At 40.2% G+C, this 18,430-nt stretch overlaps 1 protein-coding gene across 4 annotated transcripts; it reads right to left on the reverse strand.

Moving 5' to 3' along the window:
* Positions 1 to 3,617: 3,617 nt before the first annotated feature.
* On the reverse strand, positions 3,618 to 18,430 carry LOC108507818 (inducible T-cell costimulator-like). Of its 4 annotated transcripts, none has more exons than XM_017836120.1 (7): positions 18,333 to 18,430; positions 15,932 to 16,024; positions 10,034 to 10,072; positions 7,716 to 8,054; positions 6,620 to 6,732; positions 5,930 to 6,020; positions 3,618 to 5,400 (listed from the first exon to the last, which is right to left on the reverse strand). In XM_017836120.1, the coding sequence occupies exons 2-6, from the start codon at positions 16,011 to 16,013 to the stop codon at positions 5,931 to 5,933; spliced, it is 663 nt and encodes a 220-aa protein (XP_017691609.1). In that variant the 5' UTR covers positions 16,014 to 16,024; positions 18,333 to 18,430; the 3' UTR covers positions 3,618 to 5,400; position 5,930. The 4 variants fall into 4 exon arrangements, with proteins under 4 accessions (XP_017691609.1, XP_017691614.1, XP_017691624.1 ...); XM_017836125.1 differs by having other exon boundaries at positions 15,932 to 16,021; positions 18,333 to 18,359; XM_017836135.1 differs by lacking the exon at positions 10,034 to 10,072.

An 18,430-nucleotide genomic window follows, 5' to 3' on the forward strand; every position in this document is an offset into this window, starting at 1 on the left:
CTTTCATGACCACTGTATATCCAAGGAGAGGCTTCTGCTGTACCCTTTCCCTGAGCTTCCCTTTTCTGCACAGGTGAGCCACTGTAAAGTCCTGCCACCAACAGCCAATGTCCCAGAGAGCTTCCCTGTTGCAGAAGAGAAAGTCCTGTCTGGGTCTCTGAAGCACAGGTATTAAGAGGAGCCAGGGCATGGGATGGATTTCAATGGACCTGTGGTTGTGACTGAACAGCAGAGACATAGAGAGGAATAGGGATGGAAATACAAGTATTGGTCTGGCTTTCAAGGATGTAGGTAGCTAGAGCTACCGAAGTATAGCTCTGTTTCATGAGAGCAGCAGCACTAAGCTCTGATTCCCTTAAGAGATTCTGTCATCCCTTTGTCTCATGGTCATGGTCCTACCCAGTTGCATGGGAGCCATACACCAGCCTGATCAACAGGAGGATCCATAGATAGGAGGATCAATAGGGACTTCTGCTGGCACTCTGCCAGATGCTTAGTACAACATCCATTGTTTCACGCAGGCTCAAAAGAGCCTTAATGAGCAAATCCTTTCTTCTTCTCTCTTTTTTTTTTTTTTTGGTAGGGGGGGAGCTGGTGGGAGATGAATTTGTTTGGGGTTTTTTCAGGGAAGGGTGTTCAGTTTTCAAAGGGGAAATTATTTGACTGAATAGATAAAAACAAGTAGTTTACATTTTGTGGAGGAGGAAAGTAGCCCAGCAAAAGGTCTGAGAACCCCAGTTTTGAGCTTCCTCCTCCAAAATTTGGCCTCTGGTGCCTGAAAAGCCTATGCAGTGTTCTCATGCTCCATAGATGGTGTTCAAACTGCCACCTTTGGAAGGCAATATTCTCCCTCCTGTTCTCATTAACTGGTGCTAACAAAATTTCCACTTTTCTCAGTGTTTCAGAGATTTTTTCAGAAGAACCCTAGCACAGCAAAAGAGCCTTCCTTCTCAGCACAGGGAAAGGGAACAGCCCCTTGCAAGTCTTTGCACAATCCAGAGATTAAATCCTGGCCTCAGTTCTGAGAGATGGCAACACACTATTATAAACTGCATGAAACTTGCTGCTGCAGTGCATTGGGACAGAGGATGAAATATCATTGGTGATGGATTTGCCAACAGCGTACTAAAAACTGGGAGGAGTGTTGCGAGATTTAAGACATGGAAGACATTAGATATTTCAAAGTTGTTAGTGTTTGCAGTTTTTAAAAATGATTATGCTTGATGTGTGCAGCCACTAAATCTTTCTTGTTGATAATCAGAGCTGATTTATCTCTTTTTAAAAATTGATCTCGAACCATAGAAGATCTAATTGCTCCCAGGAGAAATTAAATAGCTCAGGCACATGAATTTAGATGAAATTCACCCCCTGACCTCTTCTTCATATCTCCAGTTCATACCTGTCCAGTTCATTTTGCCAGAAAAGCTGTTTAATCCTTCCTATTCCTCCCTTTTCTCCAAGCAACCCCACACACTGAGTTGTGAACTCATAATTGTAGAACATAAACACAAATCTCGAACTTTCATCTCTCAAGAAAATGAGAAATTTTTATGACAGTGGGTAGGCTGCTATAACAATGATGGACTGGACAACTTAGGGGACTTGGGTATATGGAGTGTCTCATTGCAGTTAAAGTCAAACCAAAGGCAGAGACTACCTCCCCAGTAAAGCTTGCACGGGCAGAAATCCCTACTAACTGAATAGATTCATTTTTAACTAAATAGTTTTGATTACCCTGTATTTTTCTTGTTTTGTTTTATTATTAAGGTGTTCTTCTTCATGGCAACTTATAGATTCAAATGCATAGGGGACTCCCCACATTATAAAACACTTTATGAATAATGGTGTACGATATCATCAGTACTGATCCTGTGATTCATTTGTTTGCTTTACTCAAATTTGGGAGCCTCTTTTCCCCAGCCTTAAATAAACTTTTTAAAGTCTGTAAGAAATATGGTAGAACTTAGAACTATTTGAACTTTGAAGTCAGTGAAATACCTGTACTAAGGGAAAATGGCCCTCTTAGTGTCATTTCATTCCCTATACTATATATTAGGAATGAAATTGCCATCTTGAAGCTAATCATTAAATTCTTAGAGCATTCAGATTTGGGTTCATAATGCAGGCTGGGAAGATAAGCTTGCAAAATACATATCAAGGTTTGGATGTCAAACCAGCTCAAGCTATGGAGGTGTTCACATTATGATATACTTATCGTTTATCCTTCCTTACATTTTGGAGTAGCTGAAGTTGTCATCCTGTATATCTTTCACCTGTTCACATCAGATCACTCTATCTGTTTAGCAAAATCATTTTTCTGAAGTCGTAAATTTTTTTATTTCAGGTCTTAACCTTCAAGATCACGAGTGGTTCTTTGCCATACATACCTATTTGGTTTATTGACTTATTGTCTTCATATACTCCATACTGGTACAGACTGGGAAGAGCTAAAGAGCATTAGTGGGTGTAAATACATGTGGGGTGAGTTATACCAGTTATAAATCAGAAAGGATGAAAGCAGCTTACTGACGCTGAATCTTGCATTAGATGTCGTATGACAGAAGCTGATTTTACATGACTGCTGCTGTTAGAGATTCAGCTCCTGGAAAAGCCCTAACCAAAATAATTTTTCAGTAATAATCTCAATGAAACAATAGAAGACAAGGATGTAGATACTCCTTGTGGAGTATCAAACAACTGTACAATTTCTGTGACAATCCTAAACCATTACGTAGCAAACCAAGAAAACATAGGTTGAGACTGTATATTAGTAGTTTATTTTACCCTCAGACCTCTGATTTCCTGGCTGTTATTTGGAAGATTCTCAAGCTTCTGCTTGTCTTGAAAGAGGATTTTTTAGAGGAGTTGGCTGTAATATTCTTATTTGAATTTTTTTCCTGCTAAAATGGTCTTTTTCCAAAACTGGGAGTTTCCAAAGAGAGGTTTTACTTTTTGAAATGATGACCTGTTAGAATATCGGGCTTTTTTTATTTGTTTATTTTATTTTAATCCTTTCTTGTCACACAGTCTATAGACTCAGTTTGTGTTATTTTTTCATGGTGTTTTCTTTTTTTCCCCTCATTTTGTCATCCTTTGTCTTCTTTCAGCTACTTTTAATTTTGAGGTATTGAAGAATGGCAGAAAGAAATTGAAAAATGTCCCAAATTAATCATGAATGTTATAAGTATCCTGCATAAGGGGTTAAAGGAAAGGAAGAAGAGATGGGACAATATTAAAAAAGACTTTCTCAGGAAAATAAAAGGAAACAAACAGATCCAAACTGATAGGTCACTATCTCACTGCATACAAACAGGGCCAAATTTTTGGTTTTCACTTTTTTAATATTTTTTTCCTTACTCCTTTTCCTGCTTCCCACTAAGATGCTATACAGGGATAAATTTTCCTGTACTCTCTTCTCTCCCCATTGTGCTGTGGACTTTACAGAGCTTAATTCTTTCACGTGACGTGTATTCATGCATGAACTTTCTTGTGGACACATATGGCATAATAAAAAAATGTTTTATTAAGAATAAAAATATATTTTTCCAGAAAGAAAGCAGTAACGGAACCTGAGGCTTCCAAATGCATTGTTATAATGAATATAAATAATTTCTCTCTCCAGTGCAGGATGTATGTATTTTGAACTACCTTATTCACACTTTCATCATTTGTCCTTTATCTGGCAACATCTCAAGTCAAACCTCGAGTTTTTCCTTCTTTCAGAAACTCTTTACTTCATGAATTTCCATCTCAGTCTGGTGAAAGGTTCCAGGGGGTAGGATTCTCCTCTGTTACATAGGATCTTGCACCTAGTATTTCTCATAGGTAGTAGAGGTTAGCTGTTTTCACCAATAATTTTCAAAGGCAGTAATTTCACCAGTGCTTTTTTAAAACGGTGAGATGGGTATATTTGTGGAGGTACAGAGAAGAGCTTTGTTTGCTGGGGAGGTCAAGTAATTTGGCAGAGGTTATGTGCCAGGAAGATGGGACAGAATGTAATGTTACCCAACATAGCAGGATGCCCTCGCCATCCCTGCCAAGGAGCTGGTTACCTGAGCAGGGTAGGGGCTGTGTAATTGGCAGTCCCCACCTCATTCAGTGCCTAACTAGTTTCCCTCTGCTTAATGTCACAGTTAGCAATTTGCACCTTCTCTCTGCAATACTTCTGTGTATGCAGGTGTTTGTTGAGGGAAACCCTGCTCTTGATATACCAGCTTATTTCCTCCTCATCCCCATTTGCCCTATGAAAACAGCCTTCTCTTTGCCAGACAAGCAGGCGCTGTATCTTTCTCAGCAGTGTCCTCTGACCAGCGCCTGTTTTTTTTAATGTATTACAGAGAGGCTCAGAATCAATGTACCACTCTAGCAGCCAAATGGCATCTGGCAAGACAGGCAGTTTGGATTCCCAGCTGGTCATTTATGGTCAGAGTTTTGATGGATTTCACAAGGAGTATGAAGGATTGATTGTTTCATTCATACTGAAGGCTCTCAGCAATTTCAGTCAGGTCAAGTAACCCCTAAACCCACTGGGGAAGTGGTAAAGGTTTCATGTCAAACCAAAAGAGGAAGTTAATTGCAGTGCAGAGTCCATATGGACACAAGGCCATACGGGCCTTATGGACTGGGTCGTATTTGTGCTGCAAGACATGTGAATAGGAGAGATCGTGCCTCCTAGCTCAGGGTCTGATCCTGAAGATTTGAACTGATCTAAAGAGAAATTGCAATCTTGAAATATATTCATCTTGTAATATATTCCTCTGTTAGTAAAAGCATTCAGAATTTAATTAAATAAGGGGAGCCCCGAGGTGTGAATGGCAAAGATGTACTGACAGCACAAATACAAAAAATGCAGATCACATACCTGAGGTACTGTGTCTCAGAGAAGTCTCTGCTGTACTCTCTGCTGTACACTCTCTTGTTTTGTTCCCCTGCTAAAGTAGCCCAAACAGAAGGGCGTGTGCAATACATTGACAGTATGGCTGTGCCACAAGGATTGGCACTGGAGGTAGTCTTTTTTTTTTTTTTGTCAACAGTGGGAAGTTTGTCATAAAGGAGACTAGAAAATAAAAGTTCTGTGGCAGCACTACAGCAATCTACTCTCAAGCAAACTCATTTTCTACATTTTCTTCAACTACAAGCTGACATCTTTAACAAGCTGACACGTGGTTGGCACTTCATGTCCAAGTCAGTGGGTTGGGCAGGGTGCCAGTTAACAAACAAAGCTAGAGCAAAACACAGCTCAGAACAGTACCGGGGTGGGTGTCTCATGACTGAGCACAGGATCATCATGAGAGCTCAGGGAGGCTGGGAAAGGTGAGGAAATGCTGACTTCCCATTGTCCAGATTCAAGTAGCTGGAAAACTGTGCTTCCAAAATTTCCACACCACAAGCAACTTATGCCTAGAATAGAAATGGAAAATCAGTTACATGAAACACCCCATATGTCTGAATCAGTCCAAATTCTTCTTCTGTTCTGTAGCCAGTAGCTTCTGGCTACTAGGCAAGGGCTTGAGTAGGTAGGAAGTTCCTCATTCTCTACAGAATACTTGCCTTTAGCCAGTAACACTCAGTAAATCAAGTAAATCACTTCCCTAGAAAGATTTTGGGTACCACATATCATCTGAAGATTCTGAATGGAACAGTTTCTTATCTCTTCCTCATGCATAAGATGGCACAGACATGAAGCAGTTGCATTTCTAGGAACCAGCCTACCACTATGATTCAAAAGGTTTTCAGAGATTTTGCTTTTAATTTCATCTTCCTGCAACATGGCAGCATGAACTCCACTAACAAGCTATTGTAACAATCCCACCCAGCCACCCACCCATCTAGAAGCAATGGCAGGGACAGCAAGCAGTCCTTTCCCTGCCAGAGAAAGCCTTGTAAGAGACACAAACAGAGATATGAGTATAACTAGTCTTCATACAACCTCAGATTCTTGGTTTTTTAGCTGCATTCACTGCTGCCATGGGCATGTATTCACTGTTGTACTCATGGGAGCTGGAGTCACACTTTTGAATCTGCCAACAGAGGGAAAATACCATGAATTAATTTGTGGTCACTAACCTTTGCCACTCCTGCCTTTGTTCTTTAAGTAACTCTGTCTGTTTTCAGTGAGAATAATAAAGTCAGAATCTACAGGCACTCACAAAGAAAACTTGCAATAAAACAAACTGAAAATTAAAAACATGCATTGCCCAAAAGAATAGCTAATGTCCATGGTCTTCCTTCTTTCCAAATGGTTCGTTCTTTAAGTGGTTTTGCACCAGAACAGTGCTGAAATTGCTCCACTGATGATTTGTTTCCCCTTCTTGAAGAAAACAATCAGGTGAATTTCTTACCAAAGTAATTTTGCTGACCTGTGCAGCATTTCTCCTCTTTCTTTTGGTGCCCAGACTTTAAATCGATAAACAATTCTGTCTTCGAAAAATTACATTTGAGCTGCTGCCATCAATGACTGAATTCCAGTGGTAAATTAACAACTCAGTCTTCTTGTCAAAAAACACATCACGTGCTCAGTGAGTATGTGCCCGTCCCACCCTTTAAATCTCATTAAATCAAGTTCCCCATCCATGACCCTTGGAAAAATGGTTCTGCATAATCTCGTATATTTGCTTACCTTGTTCCTTAAGCAACAGACTACAACACAGCAGACACAGGAAATCAGGGAAACCATGATCAGGCCAATAATTACCCATGACTCCTGTCCCAGTGAAAAGCAGTCTTCCTTATCTGGACATGGGGACGCAAAAAAAAGTCATTACTGACAATTTGCATTTTTGCCTCCTACAGATAACTTCAAATTATTTTCACTCTTCTCTTCATATTAAAAAATTAGCAAATGTGAGCTCTGGAGAAGGATTTTCCTGAGCTGAATCACCGCCTTGGAAAAGTGTATTCAGCAGGAAGCAAAATATTGCAGTTTTCCAGAAGGAGAGGTGAAACTGTCGGTACACAGTGCTCAAAGTGTAGACTGAATAGAAACCAAGTCAGGCTCGAGAGCATGATGGTATTTCAGATCTGAGCAAGGCTTCAGCTTGCATTCAGTGAGTACCACAGGTGATCTAAAGGGCAGCCTGATCAAAAGAAGGGGTAGACCTTTGCTGTCATGTTTGGATAGGAAGGCAAGCTGAGGTACACAAGATCACCCTTGCCCAGATCTGGGAGAAAATACGATAGGGCATGAAACATTTGGAAAAAACTATGAACATCTGGCTATCCATACAAATGGAAATGGACACTGCAGACAAAATCAAATGTACAGCTTGATTCTGAGAATCTTTTTTAAATTCAGAGAGGGCTGAGAGATAATTTGACCCAACCACATAATTGTAGCCTCAGCATTTCAGCTTCTATCTTTGTTTATCCTTAACATTTACACTCAGCAGCTTAAAAATGGACAAGGGAAATTTCTGCTGCAGGCAAAGGTGGGACTGCAGTACCCCAAAAGCTGTAGTCTAGCTAACTTGGCTGCCACCAACAGTATGCAAAGCTCAGCATGGCCTGAAAAAACCTGTCCAAGAAGATGAATAAATACAGAGAAGGCGTGCTGATCAGTCTGCCAACACAGCTCCACTGCTACCACCCCCCTGCTAAGTAGTTTTAGGCTGTCCTGTAAATAGCTGTGCAAACTCCAGTCACACTTTTCACTGCAGCATATCTATGCCTAATGTCTACTTATCAGTAAACTGAAGTGAGGGGAGAAGTAAACTTACCTGGGATGTACAAACAGATTTCTTTCAGGCGGCAATCTATATAAGGAGGGGGGAAGAATACCTCCAGACAGTAGATATAAATGTCCATATGCTTTCTTTCCAGATTTTTAAGAATGAAAGTGGTGCTGGTATTTGAATTCTTTGTCTCACAGTAGGTGACATTACTCTTGGGGAAAACATTCTCTTCATTCAAATGGAGTGTACAGATTTCCTTCTTTTCTTTCCCTTTGAAGAGGGTCATGCTGAACTCGCTCACATTTTGGGGGTTGGGAAATGTGAAGTTGAAGTTTCCATTTTCAAATTGTACCATCACCTGGGGGTCAAGGTTGTAGAGCTGATCTGAAGACATAAAAACAATAAGTATAGTCAGTCACAGAACAATGAAAAGAATCCCTAAAGTGTTAAGAAACTCCTTTAAAGAAAGCAAGTAAACCAAGTGATTGAAAATTAAGGCATGTAGGTACTCAGAAAGGCCTGGCTGTGGAAAGCAGCCCTCACAATGAGATACCATTGCATCATTCTGGTCATGTCAGACATTACTGACAAAAAAAAATGAGACCTGGCTTGTTATCTACTATAAGGCTGGAGAGGTCACTGTTGGCATTAGATCAGCAACCTGGATAATATTTCTTGTTACTAAAGTTGCTAAATGATAAAGTTACTAAGGTTACTTAAAATATCAGTTACTAGGTATTGTTTAAAGTCTCCCCTGGACCAAACACTATATAGACATACAATCCCTGCCTCAGGCTGTCAGATTGTCCTATAGGTAAAACAAGGTGGGACAAAGATGACGATAATTATCTCTATTTTTGTTCATAATCTGTACCCCAGTGATCGTGGGATTATAGAATTTTGTGTGTTGGAAAAGACCCTTAAGATCATTGAGTCCAACCATTAATCCAGCACTACCAAGTCCACCACTAAACCATGTTCCTGAGTGCCACATGTACGTGTCTTTTAATACCTCCAAGGATGGTGACTCCACAACTTTCCTGGGCAGCCTGTTCCAATGTTTGTCTGCTCTTTCAGTGAAGAAATTTTTCCTACTATCCAAGCTAAAACTCTCCTGGTGCAACTTGAGGCCTCTTCCTCTTGTCCTGACACTTTTTACTTGGGAGAAGAGACTGAATCCTACCTTGCCACAACCTCCTTTTACGTAGGTGTAGAAAGTGTTAAGCTCTCCCCTGAGCTTCCTTTTCTTCAGGATAAACAACACCAGCCACTCATTTCACCAGCTCCATTGCCATTCTCTGGATATACCACAGCACCTCAACAGATTTCTTGTAGTGAGGGGCCCGGAACTGGACACAGCACTCGAGGTGTGGCATCCTCAGTGCCAAGGGCAGGGGGGCAATCACTGCCCTAGTCCTGCTGGCCACATTATTCCTCATACAGTCCAGGGCGCCATTGGTCTTCTCAGCCACCTGGGCACACTGCTGGCTCATGGTCAGCTGCTGTTGACCAGCACCCCCAGGCCCTTTTCCACTAGGTAGCTTTCCAGACACTCTGCCCCAGCCTGTAGCTCCACACGGGATTGTTGTGACTGAAGTGCAGGACCCTGCACTTGGCCTCATTGAACCTCATACAACTGGCCTCAGCAGTCTGTCCAGATCCCACTGCAGAGCCTTCCTACCCTCCCACCTAACACTTCCACCTAACGGGATGTTTTCTGCAAACTTATTGAGGGTGTACTTGATCCCCTTGTCTGGGTCATTGATAAAGATATTAAACAGAACTGTCCCCAAAAATGAGCGCTGGGAAACACCACTTGTGACTGGCTGCCAGTCACTACCACTCTCTGGGCTCAGCCATCCAGACAGTTTGATGATATAGCTGAACATTTAAAATGGGATGTGAGCCCAAAACTCCTACATAACTTCCTTAGCCACAAGACCCAACTTTGTTGAGTAGATAGTGATTTGAAGTACATCATAAAGTTTCAACCTAATTACTTAGGTGGCTATAGCACCTTTATCACTAACATAAAAAGTAGAAGACAGAGGTCACTGTGTGCATGCACCCGCATGCAATCCAGAAATCACATCTGACCTTCCTAAAACCTGCCTGAAAATCTCTCAGATGTTGTGCAACTCTCACTGGGCAAATTTCTGGGAGAAGCAAAAGAAAGTAAACTGACCAAGGACCTCACAGTTTGACTCTGTAAAGTCATCAACCAATAGCATGGGAAACTCCTTCAAATAAAAATATGTTAAAGTGTGCTGTAAAAAAATGACAGTTTTTTTCTTCAAGGACAGTATTTTCTGATCTTAAAAGGCATTTAAAACCATAAACCAAATTAGGCAAATGTGTCTTACCTATATTTTTGCATGGGTTTGATGAGCAGCTCTCAACTCCTGAAAAATACAAAATTGTTTCCTGTTTAAAATTCAAGAAGGGAGATGCAAGAACAAGGGCTGAGCCACGCAACGTTAAGATGCTGAAGCAAGTTTTTAATTTTTATCATTAGCCTGTCTGATCCTTTCTGTGCTACACTATAAACTTATATGATGTGATAAAACAATGAAATATAAAAAGCAAAGTAGAAAGAAAATGCTTAAGGCAAGAATTTATATTTATCATACATATAGCATTTACAGATTCTGTTTTAAGAATCTGCAAAGTAATAGGTGTACTTCATAAACAGAAACTGAGACAGAAGTAAAATTTTTTTGCAAAATACTGAGGAAATCTGGCCCACATAATATAGCATACTTTTGATTTCTCATGAATCTGAGTCTGCAATGAGCCAGCATTACACTTTGTTTCCAGACCAAAGTGCTCATTTCCATCAGTGTTTATTCTGTTTCCCCCACTGCTCAGCTCCGCATCAAAGTATCTTATGGCACATCCAGAACGAATATGCAGTTGATGTTCCAATATGTACAGCAAGAAAACCTTCAAGCAATGCATATGGTTTGATTCCTTTTTCAATAGCAACTTTTTCCTTCATTGTTCATAGATGTCCTTCATTACAGGACGCAGCCACATTTTTAATGTATTCTGGATTGGTTCTTCAAGCTGCAGCCTCCATCACCACCCACTATGGCAATACTATGAAATGGTTTGTATGTCAGTACTGGCAACAATAGCCCAGTCTGATAGTGATTCATTTGGAATTTTTCTTTTTGCAGTGTCCTAAAATTAAATGTAAAGACAGGTATACAGACAAACAGAAAAACTGTGCTTTTCCTGTTTTCTGGGAGCCTGTGTAAGTTCTTCAGAGGCTGCTTAGATTGAAATACACTCTACATCAGCATTTTATGATGCTAAGGAATTATGGGGCAAATACTTAAAGACTTTGATAATATTCTTCTTGTTACTGCTCCAGGGTAGTCTAGATCCACACAGAGCAGGTCCCCAGCTGTGCCAGGTAGTGCACTGGCTAAAGTATGAATAATCTTTTTCCCAAGGCACCTGTTATCTTGGTCATCTGGCCTGTATATGCACAGGAACAGAGGATTATTCTCTTTTGGGTACCTTTGTATGATCTCAACTCTTTCTGGAAAGAGGCAATCTTTTAGTGTACATGCTTTTTCCTTCTTTGAACCCTTGCCTCTCAATTACTGCCATTGGCAAGGGTATTTCCATGAGTGATACTAGTCTGAAATATTTTTAGTGTGACACATAAGCTAACGGACTTCTGGAAGACACTTTGCAATGCTCAGTTGGAAAGCTATAGAAATTTTATCCCTTTTTGATTGATTTACCATCTTCCTGGCTACCACATCCTTCTTGGTTTACTGTGCACAATCAGCGCCCTTATCTAATTCAGCGACAGTTCTAATAACTGTACTCTGCTCAGGACTGTTACTTAGGGGTATGATAACAGACAAGGTATTTGGCATCTTGGACCACTGGTGTGAAGATAGGCAGCCAAAACACACAACTCGCCAACCCACCGTGAAACAGAGCTCTAGAACCACTGAATGCACAGACAAAGTGCAAGCCCTTAAAATGTTACATAGTGTGAAAGGCTGAAAGCAAAGGTCAAATAAAGAAACAGTTCCTGATGACTCTCACGGTGCATGATGAAAAAAACCCTTGCTGCTATGAGAAGAGTATTTGAAAGAAAGGTCTTTAAAAATGCTCTGTAGTTTGGTAACATATACCTTTAAAATTTGGCCAAAGAGCAGAGAAATTATTTAGGGAGGGGAAATAAAGAACAAATGTCTTGGTACAGCAGAATTAGGGAACATGAAGAATGCTTAAGCTACTCTGATACTTCTGAGAAGCACTCGCCTGTAGCTGAGACCTTTACATTTGTCCCTGGTCATCTGAGAGGAGAGGCAGATGCTGACTCTGTCGGGGCAGCCACAGAGCCAAGTGGTGCCATATTCCCTCTGTGTCCCAGAGGAGCACGGCACTACCCTACTCTGAGCACTAAAGCAACAAATTTGAATTTGTTTTCTCTGTTTGTCTCTGAGAATAGTTCAATTAGGCTGTTAGCTAATGAAATTGCCCTTTCATACGGGGTAGTTTAAAATGTTTGTCGGAGATCATGGTTTTAATCCTTGTTTTTAATGGAAAAGGGCAGAGAGAGGTCATTAAGCATTTAGTTCATGTGACCTCGTGTCAAGCTGAAAGATTGTTTTGTATCCTCTCAGACCCAGAAGCCTAAACTGCCTATTTTCAAGAAAGACTCAGTAATGTATTTTTCTGAATGAGCATTTTGATAAATGTGATGCAATTAATATTCCTTTGAAACAAATGCCCACAGAGAAGAGTGTGCTTAGCATAGGACAAAGGCAGCACATTTTGAAATTAGATTAACAGTGCCTAAGCTTAAAACACAAAATTGGCTACATGGATGACCACAATTGGTGAAATCTGACATAAATTTTCAACTCACTGCATCAGCTCCCAGTGTGAATGCACTCACTGAATACTAAAAGGTGGCTCCTTCCCCCTCCCTGTGCCTGATTGCTGTTGTCTGTGCCCAGTTGTGCCAGTTCATTCCTAGGTAATCCTATGGACCTGTAACATTCTGTACTTAATGGCCAGACACACTTGGGTTGTCATTTGCCAAGCTCCAGTCAGAATGAATGTACTTTTGGTAGGCTTTGAAATTGGAAACTTATGTTTAAACATCCAGTAATACTGAGAGATTCACTGACTAAACCTCCCTAATACCACCTCATAAATATGTGAATAAAAGACCACACCATGGTATTGCTGGAAATGAACAGAAGACTCTCACTGGTTCAATATGCTTAAAATCTAAACATGCCTAGATTTGACCATAAGGTTCCTCTTCATTATTTGTCACAGAAGAGACAATTCAATTGCATATGAAGGTTTTGAGACAAGAGGAAACAAATAATTCATTCGTTTCCTGGCGGTGTTACACTGTGGAGTGGCATGGAGTTGTTCCTGGCTCACCTGATGTGAAGCGGAGTCAAGACAAATATTATGGTTCAGATGTAAATCCGAGAGATGAACATGTGTATGGAAGTAACATCTTGCTATACTAAACTATGGAAAAGGATGTGCATTTGTGTATATGTTTATTTACAATGATGTCCATTTCCATCTCAATTTCATCTTTACTGCAGCAGGAAATCCCTTTGCCAGAGGTTTGGGAATTTCTGTGGTAGTGTGCTTGGATACTGAGGCCAATGGAAGGTGCATTCTTTTCATTTTAATGGGATTGCAATTTTGAGCTTTCTAGTTACTCTTTGGCAGACCCAGTGCTATTTGAAAGCATCACCAATCTGTTACACATTTTGGTCCTAACAGGTTTAAAAACCACTTTCAGTCACTTTTCAAGGCTGAGGTTTAGAGTAGGAGCTTGGTTTTCTTGCTGTTTGTATTATTTGCCATGGCTTTCAGAAAGCTAACTAGCTGATATAAAGAAGTATAATTTCACTTGTGTATTTTTGCCTCTGAAGATGAACAAGGAGATTGCAGACCCTGCCTCTAAAACAAACCCATTTGTTTTGTTAATACTAAATGCATAATGAAACCATACAGTTTTTTAAGTTGCTATAGCTTTTACCTTTCAAGGCACTCTGAAAGATGACACTGTCAATTCAATGTCATTAGTCATATGCCTAAAACTAACATGTTCCTATCATTCAAGAATCAAGGATAAAGAGAGGAAAGAGTGCTTCTGGGCAAAGCAAGAAATGACCAGAATTATCCTAGGAAGCCATCTATAACCTGAATTATTTTTATGATATAATTTTTGTTGAGAAACACCAAACTCTTATAAAATGTACCACTAAACAACAGCCATTGTTGATAATATTTCAGAAGCCCTTCTAAGAAATGACCATGTCGACGTGCAAAAGCTCGTGTGCAGTGTTTCATAGCAAGGGCCTCAAGTGCTATGGAATCCCACCTACAGCTCTGTACTCCCAAATCCCATAGCTTATGTTTCTCTACAGTCACCAGAGAGGCTCCATGCTCTTACAAACTATTTCTTTATCACAGTTGGGTTATCAAATTATAATACTCACATGTGCACATATATGTCCCATTCTGTGACCTATTTACATTGAAAAAAACCCTATCCTTGCTTGTAGGGTTTTAGGCTTGCTAAGTAGGGCTTGCAAATTGCCAAGTTAAAAAACAAACAAACAAAAAGAAACAAACCAAACAAACAAAAAACTAAACAAAACACACCAAAATGTCAGTAGTTACTCTGCTTTTACTCTCACAAATTTGCCACAATGCTGGGCAGTACTCTCTGGAGACCTAGCTTGTTCTCTAAGAGTATCATGCTGATATGTCTTCCGTCAAGTTGAACTTTTCTTTTAACAGGAATAGTAATAACTAGTACTTTTTATGCTGAGTACAGCGTAAGATAAAAAAACTTGAGAGATACCATTTCTAATTACACGCAGACTCTTTATCCTGTCATCTTCTCTCCCCAGTCCCCTTCCCAAATCTATTCTCCATATTTGAAGGAAGGGAGAAGGAAGGGAAAAATGTGGGTATCAGATAGAACAATTATTTGCACCCTGAAAATTACAGCCTGTTTTTGCCCACAAGGAATGGCCTTTTAGGTAGCTTCACCCATGTGTAGAAGCATGCTGGACAAGTAAACCTGCTTAAATGGACTAGGTGAGAAATATGTAACCTAATTGAAAGGACTTTTTGTTAGTAGATTTAAGAATAACTTTCAAAGGAGAAAAAGGGCAGCTCACGTCCCTTTAGTGATACTAATTACAATCATCCTTTCCTGTGATTTTACCCATCTTTCCATTCTATCTGAAAACTCAGTATGCTATCCACGTATTAGTTAGCCTTAGTATCTGTATTGCCAGAGCTGAAAACTGGTTTTTATTTATATGAAAGCTTAAGTTTTGTATGAAACCTCAGAAGTACTTGAATTCTAGAGGGGGGCTTGAAACCTTTCCTTTATCACTAGAATTTCAGAAGCAAGCATATTAATAGCCCTTGACATGACCTTCAAAGGAGCATATTTAGATCATGCTTAATAACTGCACACACTAAATCTCAGGTCTTACTTATATTGCATTATACTAAATCCTTGGACAGAATATGTATAAAAAATAGACTCTTCCTAATCAGGTATCATCTGTATTTCCATTCTGACCCATCAATATGCGGGTTTCAGAGATAAATGTGAGCTGTGGTATTTTACTTTGCGTAGCTGGGATAAAACACTGAAGCCTGTTAAACACTACACCCATGTTTATGGCTGGACCAGGATCGGTGCTGTCACTGTGCAGCTTCTCAAACACAGCACAGGAATGCTACGCTTCCTTTTCAGTCTGTCTGTGCTTCAAGCCTGCATCAAACCAATCTCATCCACTCTTCCATGCCATATACATTTTTCACTGCATCAAAATTCCCCGTCCAAACAACTGCAGGTTTAATATTAATAACCTGGCTTCTCTTTATTAAGTCATTCATCATCATGCTGCTGTAAGATCTTATGCCCAGCAAGGGAAGCTGGCTGAAGCACTACAGTCCAAACAGCTAAAGGGTAATGCTGAGCAGATGAGCTAAAGAACATCAACAGTTAAAACTGGTACTTTTTAGTTTCAGAGTAAATGCCCTGTGATGGCAGGAATTCTCTTCCCACCAACTCTAGTTGAGAGCTATCTTTTTGTAGCTGTTTCCCTTGATTACCTTTATCCTCCAACCCCTTGCTATCATGCATCATTTACTGTCTCCCATCATTGGCTTCTTTCTATTCTGTAGAGATACCTACTGCAAGGAGAATAATCCAAAATTATACTCACTGTACAGGGCTTCAAAATGAAAGCAGAGGACACAGAAAGTTACAGCAACTGACTTCATGCCTGCCTGACACAGAGGCACCATCCTTCTGTCTGCTGTGAAGATGAAGAAGAACATATGGGTAGAAAAGGAAGTGGTTTGTGGGTACTGGGGGAAATTGTAAGATAATCAGAGGGACTTTGTAATTTAACCCCTGACTATGTTATAGCTATGTCAGCATTAGCTGTTGCACGCACCTGTGGAGTTTAATGCTTTTTTTTTCCTATCTCATGGCTTGCTGTCACGGACAGGAAGATCAAAGATTTTCTGACATTAGTTTTGATGTTCACTTCTGCAAAGACTTATTTCTGGTTAAGTCTGTCACAACAGGGGCTACAGTCATCTACAGCACACATCTACAGATGGCCATGGTCAGCAGCCTCCTTAAATTAGCTTACAATACAACTGCCCTTACATAACTAATGGTCTTGCTCTATGTGGAAACCGTTCATTAGTAGGGTAGGAGTCTCTTGTGTGTCCTGGTCCTGAAATTCACTGGAAGAACATGGCCAAATCGCAGAAAGATCTCTGCAGCCCTGTGACTTCCTAAAGGTTCACTCCAATGTGACTTCCAGCCTGGAGGTCAGGCTTGCTTTGCCTGAAGTTTCATGAGAAACTTCATGCAGCTCTGTGAGAGGAGGAAATTAGACCCAGTGCCCTGGGGCCTTAGGTCAAAAGTTTCTGTCCTTCCCTCTCCCTTGCTTTTTTGCAGTACGCTCTATTCCAGCCTGTTATCCATCTGTATTCCAGGAATGTTTCAGAACCCTTTGCGACAACATGTTCTACAGTCATTTAGTCCTGGCTATTTATTCTATGTCTATAATACTAAATTTAGTGCAGATAACATGCAAGAAAAGCATCTTATAAATAACGTTTAATATATTTGATGCAGTTAGCACTTTTGATTGCACAAAATGAAAACACAAAGGACTAATAATGGTGCCTTACAGACATTCCCAGAGTTGAGTTCTTGTAATGGTCATGCAGTGGTACCAAATAACTGGTGAATAACAGGATTGTGTTACAGATTCACTCCTATTTTATACTGTGTGAATAAATATTTAAATGTTGGTTTACTTCTCCTCAAGAAGTGATTTAATTTCTTTCACTGTTACTGCTGTAGTAGTGTTTACATGGACACTGGTAACAAGTTTTACTTTCTTCAAATCTTTTCAAAGTCCTGCAAATCTTTGCCTTTTTTAAAATTAAAATCAGAGCTAAGCCTGAGTCAAGTCAGGATTTGATCCAAATTTTCAGCTCAGGTTTCTGGAGCCAAGCATAAGTAACTTTAACTAGAGAAAGTTTCTGTGGTATGTTTTTAATTCTGAAGCTGAAAAGTAATATATGGAGGTCCAAACAATGATAAAGCTGCAAAAGATACATCTGACTCTGGAACTTTGCCTATGAAAGTGTGACCCACATTGGGACCTACTGAGGTTCCAGGTGGGATCATCTTTTCCATTCCCCACAAAACTCATGAGGAATGCTGAAAGATCAGAGCAGCCCTCTCCTGGCACAAGACCTTTATTGTCCCTCAAGTAAGCATAGGAGATGCTGCCAGAAAGACTTGTAGTAAAAAGAGCTGCTGCTGCTGCTACAAAATTGAAGGTGGAAGAGAATCATGTGCCAAGTACCCCTATCCATATCTTTGGGAGAGCATGCTGACAACACACCAAGAACTGAGTCCCTACAAAGCCTACCACAGGCTGGGAAGGCCAATAAAGATGGAGGGGAATGTATTCCTTTGAGAAAAGCTTTAGCTAACTTTTTACGAAAACAAGCTTCAAAACAAATCAGTATTGTTGTTAGGGTTCAAAATTTTGATGTCCTTCTTAAAAATTTAAACATTTTGTTAGGAAACTAATTTTGATAGAGAAGATTTTTTTTTTAACCAATATATTTATTTTGGAGCAACTTACTCCTTCCCTCTCTCTCTGTGACTGTTTCAGTTATACCAATGCAGAGATGATTAATACACATCTATTTCACTTCTGGGGTAAGAATAGCTACTAGCATAGCTTGGTTGGCATAGATCTCACTAGAACAATCGAAGCCAGTAAACAGTTTGTATATGTTATGTACTCTCTCTTTCCTATAATTATAGCCTGAAGTCTGGAATTACACCTTCTCTTTTTCTGCTTCCTGGCACTTGGGATTGCTAGAACACACTGATCCCTTTGTTTCAAAAGGGTCGAGCCTGGAGTACACTTTGGGGTACATTTGGCAGCACTCTGAAGTTTGATCTGAACAGTGATTTCAAGTGTATTTGAAGATGAGCCAGCAGAGCCTGGAGCTCTCACAGTGTATATTCACAAGCGAAGAGACACAAAGTCTAGCTCAGGGCCCAGCACAAGGGGTGCTCACCTTCTAATCCTCACCAACAGACTCCTCCACCGCCTTTCCGTTCTTTTGTCTTTGCCTCCCTCCTCTGTCAGCACTCACCTACTTCACAAAGACATCGT

Source organism: Lepidothrix coronata, unplaced genomic scaffold (assembly GCF_001604755.1).
Source record: "Lepidothrix coronata isolate B3197 unplaced genomic scaffold, Lepidothrix_coronata-1.0 Scaffold7, whole genome shotgun sequence".
NCBI lineage: Eukaryota > Metazoa > Chordata > Aves > Passeriformes > Pipridae > Lepidothrix > Lepidothrix coronata.